Here is a 14,466-nt window from a genome sequence, read left to right as displayed (position 1 = left end):
TTGTCTGTCTGTCTCTGCAGGGAGGAAAAATCCTTGGTGGAGCAGTTTGTCTTTGAAGTTCTCGTCATATTTGTAGAAAGTCTGGCCCTTGCACACTCAGATGAGAGATCTATGGGTAATTGTTCTACCACTTCAGCTTGATAGACAGGACACTCAGATTTTCATTCATCGTCGATGTCTTCTTGTCATAAATTAAATAAATGGGTTGATGTGAAATGTATGAACCATAACTAGCAGTGGTAATGTACACTTCAAAAGCAGCATTTTCTTTGAAGGTGATATATCGCTGTGTTACATTATCATGAATTATGTTTTTAATATGTAAGGCATTTATTACTTCTTTCTTTTTTAAGCTCTTGTGGGTTAAACGAGCTTCCGTTGCATAGTACGAAGCTGTTCTTGCCGCTCTTCCATCCTCAGGTACACTGCAGCAGTGTTGCAGTGCCATTGATCATCTGAAAAGAATCATCAAACAAAAGGCCCCCACTCTCCATGAGCACAATGCTAAGAGACGTGTCCCAAGGTTGGTACTCTGTGTACATGGATATCATTTGGATATTTGCAAGCTATGACGCTTCCCATACCTTAGCCTAAGTGAATCTAACTTAACAAAATTACAAGATATAGTTGCTTTGAAATGAAATTCAACAATTAGGTAAATTGTGTATATTAAGCATTACATTTAATAGATACTGTATAAGTATATGTGCACTCCCCTTTTTCTGTACAAGAAGCCTATTGCTATAATTGCAATAATGTTTATGCAATGATAAGAAATTATAATTTATATGTATAAATAAATGTAACATTTTCCATTATTGCTCTTTCTCATCCTCCAGGGGCTTTTCACCCGATGGAAAGCTGTGCCTCTCTGATGTGGTTTTATGGCTTCTGGAACAATGTGGCCGACCTCAGACTGAGTGTCGCCACAAATGCATGGAACTGTTCTATGAGTTCATACCTCTCCTCCCAGGTGAGCAATCCTACCAAGTGCTTCATCTTCCAAGGTTAGCCTTGATCAGATAAACAAGTAAAAACAACAGATGCAATTTATAAAAAGAAGAAGAAAAGAATAATAATTTTATCCTTTTGCAATTCAGTTTGAATTTGAATTTTATTTAGATGTTGCCAAACACTATTTGATTGACTGCTGCTATTCTGACTGAATTTACTTTTGTTATATATATGAATTAATTAAATTTAATGTGTGTGACTGAACTTAGAAAAGACGTCTCCACCGCAGTGGTTGGCTGGCATGCTAAAGGATCGTGGCATTGGTTTCTTGATCTCACGATTTGAGGGTGGAGGTCTCCTCTCCCAGCCCACTCTCAGGGATCTGACGGGTCCTTTCAGTGTCAGAGCCACCCTGCAGTGGATGGACCTACTGCTGGCTGCCCTGGACTGCTACAACACCTTCATCAGCTTACACATAATCAAGCCTCATCACATGCTTAGTAAGTCTTATTTATGAAAGTGTTGACAGTTGTGCTGTTTTATTACTACCCACACACACCATTTCTTTTAATGGTATTGTGGGATAATGTACAATGAGCCAGTCATTTTCGCAGAGAAAAAGCCCCATCACGATGACACGACATGAAGCAAAAATGCATAACAACCAGCTTGCTGCGTAGTATTTACAACTGGATACTTGCGTCACATCATGTTTTTATCCGCTCAGTGAGGCCTCTGCTTGGTCATCATCTGCTCAACATACACACGTATACTGTGTGCGTTTAATATATTTTAATAGCATGTAAAAGGGAGAATTGTTTCGACATTGTTGCTTTGTCCAGGTAACATTATCAAATGGAAAAAAATTGGAGTTTCAGTTTTAAATCAGTATTGATTATCCCCTCCCAACTTTCTAACTTTAAAATCTTTTTTGACATTGTATTGGCCCTGCAGTGATCGCAATAAATGCTGGGTTTATTTCTTTCTTCATTGTCAAGGCTCCAAAGAGAAGTCAAGCTTTTTGAAAGCTTTAAGTTTCTTTTTGACTGAGCTGGCAACTCAGGAACTGGTAGCAGCGGAGAGCTGTTTCCCTCTCGGCGAGAAGACCTCTCACTTCAGCCCGAGAGAGGTGGACCAGTACAACTTCAGCAAGTGCACCATCATTGTCCGGCTGCTGGAGTTTGCCACCATGATTCTTGTCAAAGGAGACAAGGAGTTTTGGAAGGTATCACTGACACTAAAAACATAACATTAAAAAAGTCATGATTCTTCTTTTGAAGGGTTTTTTGCTCACTATATCCTTAATTTATTCACAGCTTCTGGAACAAGACATCTTTGTCTCAGCTTTTTTTGAGCTGACTGCGCTGGTGGTGTGTGAGCCATCCACTGTAGGTTTCAACATGGCAGATGTGGAGGTAATGAAGAACCTCCCTGAAGTGTGTGTTCCTTTACTAAAGGCCCTGCTGGCCTCACCTTACCGCACTCGTATTGAAAGCAGTTTGCGGACAAAAATCCCACGTAAAAGGTATGTTAGTCATTTCTTAGGTACTCTAATTCTGAGTTCACTATTAGGAAAAAAGACAAGCCATAAGAAATGGCTAAACTGTTTGAAAATAGTACATTAAACATATTTTTTCTCTTGTAAAAGAGATAATGTATCTCAAGAGACTTCCTGGTTAATAAAGGTTAAAAAAATAAATTTGAGATAGCGTGATTCATTTCAATTCATAAGTCAGTAGCTGACAATTAGAATCAGGAGCAATTTATCTTTTGTTTACTTTTTTTTTAATATTACTTTTTTTGAGTCTTTATGATTTATATTAAATTAATTGATCCAAGGAATTAATAGTTATTAATGATTGTGATATTAGTCATTGTGATGTTATCAACACCAGTAATCAGTTATTAATTTCTTTCTTAATTTCTTTAATGTTCTCTCTAGTGTAGAGGATTTGTGTGCCATAGACCTCTACCATTCCAGCACTCGCCATGACCAGATGGAAATGGTTCTGTCTTCCTGTAAGCAGATCCATAAAGCCGACTTCCTCAGCTCCATTCTGCACAGCCAGGTATTTGGACTGGGACATATTCAAATGTGATCATGTGACCGGTAACCCACAATAAGCTGCATATTTGCAGCACCATTTTTCAGTTGTCCAAGTGTGCCATGCATTTCTTTTTTCATAATTATTAAACACTCAAAACATATTGAAAATGAACTTAAATAAAAAGTAATTTTACTTTATGTACTGATGACATATATTGGTATAGGAGTAGTGCTTATCGCATATTCTCCAATAAAGTAGCAGCCACACATTTTTTTGTGTTTTTATCCTTGTCGTGTTAAAGGATGCCACCTACGCCAAATCCCTTGGGTCCCGTCTTCTAATGACCGTGTATAAAGGCATAGCACCCGGTGAGGACAGGAAGGCACTTCCATCCTTGGACATAAATACCAAGAGGCTAGCAGACGGCCTGCTTCAGCTTGCTTTTTCTCTCAGTTATCAGGTCAGTGCTACTTCTCTTTGGATTAGATTTGAAATATAAAATGAAACTGAGTCATTGGAGCTGCAGTCAACTGACTACAGCAAAAAAGTTGAGATAAAAATAACAATGTATCAAAACAAATAGTGGATGTATTAGACATAATCATACTCACAGTTTGAACACAATGAAATATACTTAGATCATTACATCAATGAAAAATACTATAAATATGATGCAAGTTTTTCTTTTCTATGAGTTTACCGAGTGTTTCACTGCTTGCTGCCTCCTGTTGTATATTGATGTTTCTCTGCAGAGTGAGCAGCTGGTGGACTTGTTGTTGAACACCATTATGCTCTCTGTGCCGATATCTGGAAGTCATAGCCACAACTTCATGAGCTTCTCGCACGGCGAGTACTTCTACAGCCTCTTCCAGATGACCATCAACACCGAGCTGCTGAGAAGTCTGGACACCACAGTACCTCGCCTCATGAAGGCTTCATCTCAAAATCCCAGCATGGTAGCTCTTTTTGCTCTTTTTTTCAGTTGCATTATTAGACTGGGTGCAGTTAACTCTCATCATTGTCATCACAGATATAATTTTGTGCACAAATGTAAATATTTGCAAGCCTGACTAGCAGTGTTCTTGATACTTTACTATACAGTGCATCGTAGCCATTTACCTGTAAAGGAACACTATTGTTTTTCTGTTGTTGAATTTTTCATCAGGTGAGTGTGTTGCTGAATGGCATGCTGGACCACAGCTTTAGAGAGCGCTCTGTGAGGAAGACTCAGGGCCAACAGCTGGTTGAAGAGGTGCTAAGAAGATGGAATACTCTGCAGTCGTGGTGGGAAGGACACTCTTCAACTCCAGAGAGCAAAACTGCCACTCTTCTGCTGCTCTCCAAGCTCCTACAGGTATTATGAAGCTGAAGTTATTACTGCATGTCAAGGCAAAACAAAGCCTTCATCTCATTAACTAGAAACGGTATCTGCTAAGTTTGTGGCTACGTGAATACATTAACAGCCCTGAGTAATAACAGTTATCATTTATGTGCCCGGGCCCCAAAAAAACTATACAATGCAGTATAATACAAGCTCTTTGTTTTCTTTGGTGTCTTTCTTCCAATTTCCTCTAATGTTAATTTTTTTCATTGACACTTTTTCCTTCTTTCATCAGATTGACTCCTCTGTCTGCTCCAATGTCAAACATGAAGCCTTCAGACCGGTGTTTTCCACTTTCACTATGCTGCTGGTTGACATGAATCTGCCACTGAATCTCAAGGTAATGGAGAAGATATACGTTTTGCACAGTGCAGTGGATTACTTCAAAGTGCTGTACGATTTTTACCTTTTCTGTTTGAGTCACTTAATAAAGTGAATGAAGCTGAAATGTAAGTTTCTTTTGTTGACTCTTCAGAGTCAGGCCCTGTTGGTGTTGCCCTTCTTCACAACCCTCTCAGAGGAGCCACTGGCTGAGCTGCAGAGAGCCCTTGACACCCTGGTGGCCTCCCACTTCCCAATGCAGTCAGATGAGTTTGCTAAGGGCTCACTTCACCGCAACAACTACATGGACTGTATCCGAAAGGTAAAGTCAGTGTTTTGGAGATTAAGGAGGGTAACAAAAATCGAGGGGAGAATGTTCCTTTTGATTGATTTTCTTAGAACAAGCAGCCTTACCTGTCTCTAAAGACTGACCAAAGACTCATGTGGCAAGTGTCTCTGTTTGGTTTAACCAGGTTTTATGTTGTACCAACCCTACATTTCTTTCTGTCTTTTAGTTGCTGGATGCCCTAGAGCTTTCTCAGAGCCCACTCCTGCTCAGACTGATGGCAGGGATTCTGTGTCGAGATAGAAAACACATCATGGAGGAGCACTTCCAAACCTGTTTCCAAAGAATTGCTAAGCGGTTAGTAAAGCCTTCACAACCATTTTTAATCCTTTCTTTCTTACTTAAATTGAGGTGTAGGTGTTTTGAATTGATAGGTTAAACATAGCAGATTTTATTATCGAGTGCAGTTGTAGATACCCTTTTAGTTTAGAGTATCGTGTCTCAGCTTTTCACAATGACCAATAGAAACAAAACTCAGTACACCCTTATGAGAGATATTATATATGAGATTACATCATGGAAGTGACTCAAAAGAGGCCTGTTAAGTTCTGTTGCAGGGTTATTATATCACGTTGCATTAGATCATACAGGAGTTGCTTATTTTGTGTCCACTGCCTGTGTTTATCAATGTCTGACTAGGTCAAGCAGTGCAGTACAGCTACTGTGTACAGTACATGGGGCGATCCAGCAGGGTGATGTGCCGATGAGCTCCATGCTGCAGGCCATGATGGACAGGGTTCTGCTGCCTCTTGCCTCTCACTGTAGCACCAAGGCCCTGAATGACTTCTTTGTGGCAAATATCTCCGACATAACTGCTTTGCTGCTCAGCCGCTTCACAAAGGTTTGCTTCTTAACATCGTTTTTTCCCATTTAGGGAAATATTTGTAGATACACAATAAACACTTTAATGACTGTTGTAGCTTTATTTTATTGTATACTTTTATGGCAATCATGGATTCTAGCTTTTATTTTAATGTTCTCCAAATATATTTGTTCATCTGGTTTATATACAGTAGCTTTTAAACAAACACTTGGCAATTTGCATACATTTTTTGTCCTCGCAGCCCAAAGCTAGTACTGTATTATTTAGATCGGAGCACATTGGAAATTGATTTAAGGTAATATTAATAAATGAATTTATTTCAGTCAAATGAAACGGAATTTGAGATCCAGCTGCTGAAGAAGAACGGCTGCTACAAGCTGATGGAGCTCCTGTATTCTCGGCTTCCCAAAGAAGAGGTTTACTCCAAGGAATCCCGCATTAATCAAGCCTACTGTCGTTTAGACAAAACAGAGGGGAATGAGTTGTCCAAGACCTTGATCAAGTAGGACTCCCCAACACTTTTAAAATGCAAGACATAACATGGAAGTCATGTAAAATGTCTGTATTCTTCAATGAATAAATGATGTAAATGATTTTATTTCAATCAGGTCATGTTTTGAAGCATTCACTGAGAACATGGCTGGTGAGACTCAGCTCCTTGAACTTAGGAGACACTATCACTGTGCTGCATACAACTGTGCCATCGCCGTCATCAGCTGCAGCTTCAATGAGCCCAAATTCTACCATGGCTTCCTCTTCAGTGAGAAACCAGAGAAGGTACAGACTCACTTCAGCACTGAAGTCATCTTTCATTTTGGAATATGCACTACAATTACACAACTCCCTTCACATTTTTGATGTTGTCTAATCCTTGGGAAGAGAGGAATGGTGTTCTCTTTTAGTGATTGGAGGACTCAAGAGGACTTCACTGATTGTGATTTTCTTTACTTGTCCAGAATCAGTTCATTCTGGAAAATATCATTGATGTTAAAAGGACCTACAACTTTCCAATTGAAATTGAGGTACAATTTTTTTAACATACCTGTTTGTTTAACAGTATACTTTGAGTTGCAGTCATGGTTTATTCATTAATTTTTTTCATCAATGTAGGTTCCACTTGAGAGAAAGAAGAAATATGTCATGATTCGAAAAGAAGTGAGCGAGGAGAATGGAGGTATTTACTGCTCAGAACAACAAATTTGAATTTAGCCATCTTTGTCACAGAGCAGTTGAAATTGCATGTGATAGGTCTAACATAGATAATTAGGTGACCATGGAGGTCGGTGCATCTCAAGTAATTTACCCCAAGTATTTTTTAAGTTGCTGATGTTTGTTCATGAGATTTATGTTGCGGTTTCCATAGAAGCGCCAGTGTATCTGTCTTCCCAGTCTTACATGGCCGACAGCAGCCTGAGTGAGGAGATGAGTCAGTTTGATTTCTCCACCGGAGTCCAAAGCTTTTCCTTCAGCTCCCAAAACCCTGAAGGACACAGACGCACCATTGCAAAAAGAGTTAGTCATGTGATTTATTTATTTTTTTGTTTCCCTTATAAAACTGCACTGAGCTTGTAACATGTTTTAGTGTAATATGATTGCCTAAACATTGTATGTATGTTTAGCACTGTGACACGTAATTTGTAGTTTAAAATCAGATACATTATAATCTGGTTTTGATGGTGATGATGAAGTTTGTTGGTGTGTTTGTACATCTAGGAGACAGAGGAGACAAATCCCTCCCAGGATGCAATGGTGGATCTAGAAATGGATGAGCTAAATCAGCATGAATGCATGACAGCCATGACTGCTCTTATTGGACACATGCAAAGGAACAACATAACCCCCAAAATCGAACAGGTCAGTGGCACAGAAGAAGAGTAAAGCAGGTTTTGACTTTTGATCTCTTTACAGAACTGTCATTTCCATTATATTTTATCTGAACGGGGTTAAATGTCACTGGAGACAGAAAAGCATGGCTTCACATCAATATAATATAATCATCTACAAATATTATTTTGGAACTCATGCCATTCAAAATGCTCTCTCCTTTGTTAATGAAAACAGGGAAACATGCCTGCTGAACTTCCTCCATGGATGAAATTTCTACATGCAAAACTAGCAAATCCAGCAACACCACTGAATGTTAGACTCTTCATCTCAAAGCTGATCATAAACACAGAGGAGGTAAATGTCCCTCTATGTAAATATGATGATACTGTAACTACCTGTATGTGACACCTCATACTCTGATCCTCTTATGGTCACTATTTGTTCGTGGATTTAATGTTACTTTGTCGTTGATCTTTCCAGGTTTTCCGACCATACGCCAAGCACTGGCTGGGGCCGCTCCTGCAGGTCGTTGTCTCTGGAAACAACGGAGGAGAGGGGATCCATTTTATGGTGGTGGATATTGTGGTCACAGTGCTCTCCTGGACAAGCCTGGCCAGCCCCAAGGTTGCTAATACAGCAAATACATTTTTGTCGCGATCTGTGTAAATGTCACGTAACATTTGTTTAAGTTTAATTTAAAAATTCATTTAAAAAAACTACTGAGTGTTGAAGTTTAAGCAGATGTTTTGACAATATCGGAGTATCCCCCAGGTGCTTTTTTCCCCCTTTAACCTTTGCTGCATTTTATTATCATATAAAACTCCATATAACTCTGGAGCACTAGTGGATTATCATTAGTAACAGAATTTTTTTTGTCCCAGGGTAACCCCAGAGATGAAGTGCTCGCTAACCGGCTGTTAGAGTTCCTGATGAAGCACAGCTTCCACTCCAAGAGGGCAGTTTTCCGCCACAACCTGGAGATCATTCGCACTCTGGTAGAGTGCTGGAAAGACTGTCTGCATGTGCCTTACAGGTAGTCCTTGCACACTCTCATTGAACAATTCAAGATACAAGACAGATTTATTGATAATTTTACAACACAGGGCTGTATAATGAGATTTTGTTTTGTAGTTCCCTTTGTGCTACTCAAAAAAATGATATACTGTCGATCAGTGAATAAAACAACAACTGAGTGTTAGAGTTTAAACAGATGTTTTGAAAATATCCCCCAGGTGCTTCACAAGGGGTGAGTTAGAAAATTCCGATAGATCTGGTTGTACATCAGGTAGTATACTAGCATAAATTCTGTATTATATGAATCAAATGGAATTTAACCAGTCCTTGGCTTTATCACTTTTCTTACCCTTGTAGTCTGATATATGAGCGCTTTTGTGGCACCAACCCAAATAGCAAAGACAACTCTGTTGGACTTCAGCTGCTGGGAATCATCCTGGCCAACAACCTCCCTGCTTACGATGCCTCATGTGGAATTGAATATGAGAGGTAATAATAATAATAGTGTCACTAAATGGCAATATACTGTACACCACCTGACAGCTTTACTGTTCGAAACCATAATTTCATTTGCTAATACAAATGTTATTCTTTAAGTTCCAAGCTTCAAGTTCAGGTGAATTAAAGTAATGCCTGGCAGATAAATAGAGAGCAGTATATTCAGACATTTATGGTTTATTTAAAAAATGTGCGTACATGTGTGTTGTAGCTCACATACTGCCATCTTGCAAAGTATCTTTAATCATTTCTTTGTGCTGTGTATTTTTAGGTACATCCAGTCCCTCACCAACAACGTGTCCTTTGTAAGGTATAAAGACGTCTACGCAGCTGCTGCTGAAATTATCGGCCTCATCCTGAAGAATATGACAGAAATGGACAATGTATGAGACTTTCCCCAGTTTGGTTGAATTACAGTTATACTTCATTTATGTTTGAGCTCAAAGCACCTTAGTAGATATATACATATATATCTTGATAATAAAACCCTCTTTAAATGTTATCTGTTAACTGCAATATTCTTATTTTTCCATTTTAAATTCATTACATTTATTATATGAATGTCAGATTTGTTTCATTTTTGATTCTTGTCTCAGCATCATCAACTTCTCAGTCATGCTGCAAGTAAGATATTAAATCTGAAGAAAAATGACATGGATGACAAGTTCATAATTTGCTTGAACAAAGTGTCAAAGCACTTTCCTCCATTCATGGATCGGTGAGTTTGTAGTTCTGCTTTATGTTTTATACTTTTTCCTTGTAATATAAAAATAATTTAATCAACGTGGTCCGTAAATGGCCTTTGACGTGACCCTACGCTTGAAAATTAAGTCTTACTTACTTAATTTTTCAGCTTTGTCAACTACGTGTTCTTCCTCCTGCCAAAGTTGCACGGCATGTTAAAGACTCATTGTTTGGAGTGTGTGCTGAGCCGAGCTGATGTCATCCCAGACATCTTTCTGCAGTTGAAGACCACAGGCTTCATTCAGATGATGGGCCATAGGTAAGTCCTAACCATTGTCTTCTCCATAATCTGCATGTTTATTGTCTTCATGGTTTGTCTCTGGTTCATAGCCATCAGTCATTTCTGCAAAAATGTTGAGACATTAATGTATAGTACTGTAAGTACCCCAGACAAATGAAACCATTACTGAGAATATTGATAAAAACCTGACATCCTATATACTGCACTGTAGTTTGTTGTACATAGATTTGGCAGGAATTCTCCTGGCATGCTATAACACAAACAGTGCTGAAGTTTTGAGCTTGACTGATATCTGTAGATGGTTTAAAGTGGTGATGTCACTGCCTACATTGTTTGATCCTCTTCAGTAAAGCTAAAGATTCTTGGAATTTGAGCAGGTACAGGAGGTTCTAAACACTTCACTTACATTTTCAGTCGTGTGAGACAGAGGCTTCCAGTTATCTCCACTGTGCAGTCATTTGTTTACAGTAATTTCATTAAGGTATCACTTGCTTTTTTTAATATTGTATGATCACATACCTTCTTTTAAATTACTTACAAGTACATAGAGCTCACACCTTTTTTAGCTGCAACCAGCAGTTCTACAGCTCGCCCCACCCTTTGGCAGCCACAGTTTTCACCCTAGGAGGCTGAAATTTGGCATGGAGGTTAAGTGTGTGTGTGTGTGTGTGTGTGTGTGTGTGTGTGTGTTCATGCCAATTGGCTAAAGGGGGGCGGGGCAGTGGGAGTGGCCTCTCACAAAAAGGCACAAAACTTCCAAATGGATTCACAGACTTGCACAAGATTTTGTGGAACGGTTGGTCATGAGCCAAAGGACAGCTGATTAACTATTCATGCCAGTTGGCGAAAGGGGGGTATAGCAGTGGGAGGGGCCTGTGACAAAAAGGCGCACAACTTCTAAACGGATTCACGTAACATGGCCAAACTTTGTAGAAAGACACACACGCACATACATCCTACTATCTTTGTGAGGACCGTCATTGACATAATGCATTCTCCAGCACCTTACCCTAACCTTAACCATCACAACTAAATACCTAACCCTAACCCTTACCCTCACCTTAATCATAACCTAATTCTAATCTAACCCTTAAAACCAAGTCTTAACCTTCATGATCATCAAATACAGGAAATCAAAAGAGATTTGACATTCAAGGCATCATTATTTATTTATTTAGCTTATAAGTGTAAATGAATAGCACATTTGAATATTTATTTGTGGTGCAACCATGTTTCTGCACATTGCTCTTCCGTGCTCCCAGGGATGAAGCAAGGCAGAGAGTTTGTCTGGATATCATCCACAAGATTATTGCCGACCTGACACCGGTTCAGCTTCAGGAGCTCCTGGGAACTGTGACAGCTTTTGTCTCCCATCCTTCACCAGTGTGCAGAGAGAGGATGTATGACATCCTCATGTGGATCCAGGACAACTACAGGTACTGTGAGCCTTTTTGTCTTTTTTTTTCAAACAGATCATCATTTCCTACTTTGCTGTCTTGTTATTTAAATTATTTATGCCAAAATGTAGTAGTTTAAACAAAACATATCATTGGTTTCAGTAACGTTTTCTGATTTGACCCAAGGGGTGACTGCGTAATTTAAACAATTAACCAATGTGGGGCAAAATAAATTCCATATAGCAAGACTAGCAAATGGTGCAAATTCTCCAGCAAAATGGATTTACAATCATCATACAATCATACAACTCATAACTTTTTATTATATTGCTTTTTATGGTCACAGGTTTACTGTTGCTTGCTTCCTTGATGTGAACCTTAATGATATACTGTTTCCTTTTTTTATTCTTCCAGTGATGCAGAGAGCATGGAAGACAACACCTCAGTAGAGGTTTTGAATGCAGCTAAAGAAACACTACTTCAGGGACTGTCTGAAGAAAACCAAGGCCTTCAGTAAGTACCCACTATTTCTCGCTTACCTTTATTTTATGTTTTATTTATTTCATACGCTGTCTTTATTTTATGTTATCCTTTCTTATATTATGCAGGTAAGTGTAATCCCAACAATTCACAATACAACAGTCAGTGTTTTCACTGAAAAAAACATTCCTGTCCATTATGTTTTCAGGCTTTATGTTCGGAACTTCTGGAGTCAGGAGAAGCGCCTCCCCACTGCGACCCTAGAGCGAATGTTGACGGTGCTTCGTTCTCTGTACTCCTGTCAAATAGAAAGGTGTTTCTTAAGCTTGGCTACCAATCTGCTGCTGGAAATGACCAGCCAGAGTCCTGACTTCAAACGAAATATGTTTGAGTATCCACTGTCAGAGTGTACCTTTCAGGTCAGTTGAAATCTACAGCTTTTTTTTTTTTTCCTCAGGGTCAGTTAAAAATGAGCTTTTTTGAGATTTTTATTTGTATGCTACTGAGACTGATGTATTGATTACATTTTTCCACTCTCTAGGACTATGTGATTGATTCCAACTGGCGCGTCAGGAGCACAGTGATGACTCCCATGTTTGTTGAAACCCAAACCTCTCAAGGCCCAGAAAGTCCGGCCGCATCCCAGTCTGGAGCCATGAAGGGGAAGCTCCGAGCCACTCAGACTTCATTAGAATTCTCCCAAACCCAAACAGCAGGTAGCACTGTAATTCAATATCCTGGTATTAGTACTAAATGACTGCTATACCAGTACTAAAGATAGAAGCATGTCCTGTACCTATAGCTTTGCAGTCAGAGAATTTGCAGGTTAAACCAAGTATATTTACCTTGGATCCACCACCACCCACCCCCAGGTCGACGTACAGCATATAACTGGCTGACGGGCAGCAGTGTGGATACACTAGCAGAGTACACACTCGGCTCTGAGTCTCTGTCTTCATTGTTGGTGTTTGATAAGAAAGCAGAGAGGCAAACTACAGCAAGGAGACCAGTAGGAGAAGGCTTTGGCCTAAGGCGCCTTACTGCATCAACCGATGAGGTGGACAGTCGCACTAAAGGTTAGTCTCTGAGAAGAATTACCGACCTGTTTAAATATGCAGCACTGCCCATCCCTATTAATGTTTTATGACTCTTAAGTATGTTCCAAGGACAAAATATTGGGTGAGTTTTTCTGCAGTTGTTACACAGTTACAACTAATTCACTATCTGCATAAAGGCAGATTGGCCCTAAAAGTCATTTTACATCTTTCTAAAAGGAGCCAAAGGAGGAACATTTTCTTAGATCTTGTGTTGCAACTATCTAATTATAACAGTTTGCATGATTATAGCACCAATGGTGCTGGGGGTGAAGCTTTATAACAGCTTTGAATGTTCTGTTAACTACCACAGCAATCACATTTTGTTTTTTGAAGTTAAAAATTACTGTGAATAGATTTTATGTCTATATGTCAACAGCAGAAAACGAGCAACGGAATAACATCCTAAGATTGAGACGCAGATTTCTCAAGGATCAGGAGAAAGTCAGCTTGAATTATGCACAAAGAGAGATCCGACAACAAAAACAGAAAAAGGTATCAAACATGCAACAACCAATATCCATATTTATCCTTAGTGCAATTCATTTTTGAAATACTATATGGCAGCACATAAAAAATTTAAGATTGATTACTGTATAGTTCAGTGCTTATTGTCACTAACTTCTCCAAACTGCCAGTGTCTCTAACCATCACTGGTTTTGTTTGGTGACATACAGGAAGACAAAGCTGATCAAAGGCTGCGAAAAGAGGCTCAGGTGACTCTCTATCGTAACTACAGAGTGGGAGACTTTCCAGACATCCAGATCTCATACAGTAGCCTCATCACCCCACTTCAAGCACTAGCACAGGTAAGACTGCCACTGTTCTCTGTGTCCTTTTCACAAAGTAGTTAGGCTGGAAATATACTAAACATAAATGAACACAAACAATACATTCCACCAAAAAAAAACAAATGGCTTTGATCACAATTGCTGGATTTCTTTTCTATGCATGCTCCTTCAGAGAGATCCAATTTTAGCCAAACAGCTGTTCAGCTCCCTGTTTGCTGGTATCCTCCAAGAAATGGAACCACACAAACCAAGAGGGGAGAGCGGGAGGATTAAAGAGGAGCTGCGGTGCAACATGAATACATTCCTGAGCAAGAGTACCATCTGCTTCCCTCCATTTATAGCATGTGTGCAGGTAATGGCCTTCAGAAACTATTTAAATATTTTGACTCAGCTGGCAAAGTCTTCAATCTGTAACATTACAGTGGCATTTATTGAGAGTATATCCACAGTAGCACTGTATCTGTGTCCAGTAAGAAAAGTAAAGTATTATTATATTTACATAGGTTT

General features: G+C 39.3%; 1 protein-coding gene across 4 annotated transcripts in view; it reads left to right on the top strand.

The window, feature by feature from the left end:
* The window catches only part of prkdc (protein kinase, DNA-activated, catalytic subunit), a 41,142-nt gene that overhangs the window by 13,125 nt on the left and 13,551 nt on the right, over positions 1 to 14,466 (top strand). For 2 of the 4 annotated variants that reach the window (XM_044176909.1, XM_044176907.1), the window contains 35 exons: positions 21 to 115; positions 421 to 523; positions 840 to 973; positions 1,224 to 1,454; positions 1,953 to 2,179; positions 2,271 to 2,479; positions 2,897 to 3,023; positions 3,304 to 3,462; positions 3,755 to 3,958; positions 4,168 to 4,356; positions 4,619 to 4,723; positions 4,859 to 5,026; positions 5,220 to 5,347; positions 5,690 to 5,891; positions 6,197 to 6,375; positions 6,482 to 6,650; positions 6,830 to 6,895; positions 6,984 to 7,047; positions 7,237 to 7,385; positions 7,587 to 7,727; positions 7,935 to 8,054; positions 8,181 to 8,324; positions 8,582 to 8,733; positions 9,072 to 9,203; positions 9,484 to 9,595; positions 9,809 to 9,930; positions 10,066 to 10,215; positions 11,460 to 11,633; positions 12,009 to 12,107; positions 12,283 to 12,493; positions 12,616 to 12,790; positions 12,947 to 13,150; positions 13,551 to 13,663; positions 13,846 to 13,977; positions 14,132 to 14,311. In XM_044176909.1, coding sequence (XP_044032844.1) covers positions 21 to 115; positions 421 to 523; positions 840 to 973; positions 1,224 to 1,454; positions 1,953 to 2,179; positions 2,271 to 2,479; positions 2,897 to 3,023; positions 3,304 to 3,462; positions 3,755 to 3,958; positions 4,168 to 4,356; positions 4,619 to 4,723; positions 4,859 to 5,026; positions 5,220 to 5,347; positions 5,690 to 5,891; positions 6,197 to 6,375; positions 6,482 to 6,650; positions 6,830 to 6,895; positions 6,984 to 7,047; positions 7,237 to 7,385; positions 7,587 to 7,727; positions 7,935 to 8,054; positions 8,181 to 8,324; positions 8,582 to 8,733; positions 9,072 to 9,203; positions 9,484 to 9,595; positions 9,809 to 9,930; positions 10,066 to 10,215; positions 11,460 to 11,633; positions 12,009 to 12,107; positions 12,283 to 12,493; positions 12,616 to 12,790; positions 12,947 to 13,150; positions 13,551 to 13,663; positions 13,846 to 13,977; positions 14,132 to 14,311 — 5,269 coding nt within the window. Of the gene's footprint in view, positions 1 to 20; positions 116 to 420; positions 524 to 839; positions 974 to 1,223; positions 1,455 to 1,952; positions 2,180 to 2,270; positions 2,480 to 2,896; positions 3,024 to 3,303; positions 3,463 to 3,754; positions 3,959 to 4,167; positions 4,357 to 4,618; positions 4,724 to 4,858; positions 5,027 to 5,219; positions 5,348 to 5,689; positions 5,892 to 6,196; positions 6,376 to 6,481; positions 6,651 to 6,829; positions 6,896 to 6,983; positions 7,048 to 7,236; positions 7,386 to 7,586; positions 7,728 to 7,934; positions 8,055 to 8,180; positions 8,325 to 8,581; positions 8,734 to 9,071; positions 9,204 to 9,483; positions 9,596 to 9,808; positions 9,931 to 10,065; positions 10,216 to 11,459; positions 11,634 to 12,008; positions 12,108 to 12,282; positions 12,494 to 12,615; positions 12,791 to 12,946; positions 13,151 to 13,547; positions 13,664 to 13,845; positions 13,978 to 14,131; positions 14,312 to 14,466 lie in introns of all 4 variants that reach the window. The other 2 variants (XM_044176906.1, XM_044176908.1) reach the window with 1 other exon arrangement.

This window comes from Siniperca chuatsi, linkage group LG19 (genome assembly GCF_020085105.1).
Source record: "Siniperca chuatsi isolate FFG_IHB_CAS linkage group LG19, ASM2008510v1, whole genome shotgun sequence".
Taxonomy (NCBI): domain Eukaryota; kingdom Metazoa; phylum Chordata; class Actinopteri; order Centrarchiformes; family Sinipercidae; genus Siniperca; species Siniperca chuatsi.
This window is presented reverse-complemented; position numbering and strand designations above follow the sequence as displayed.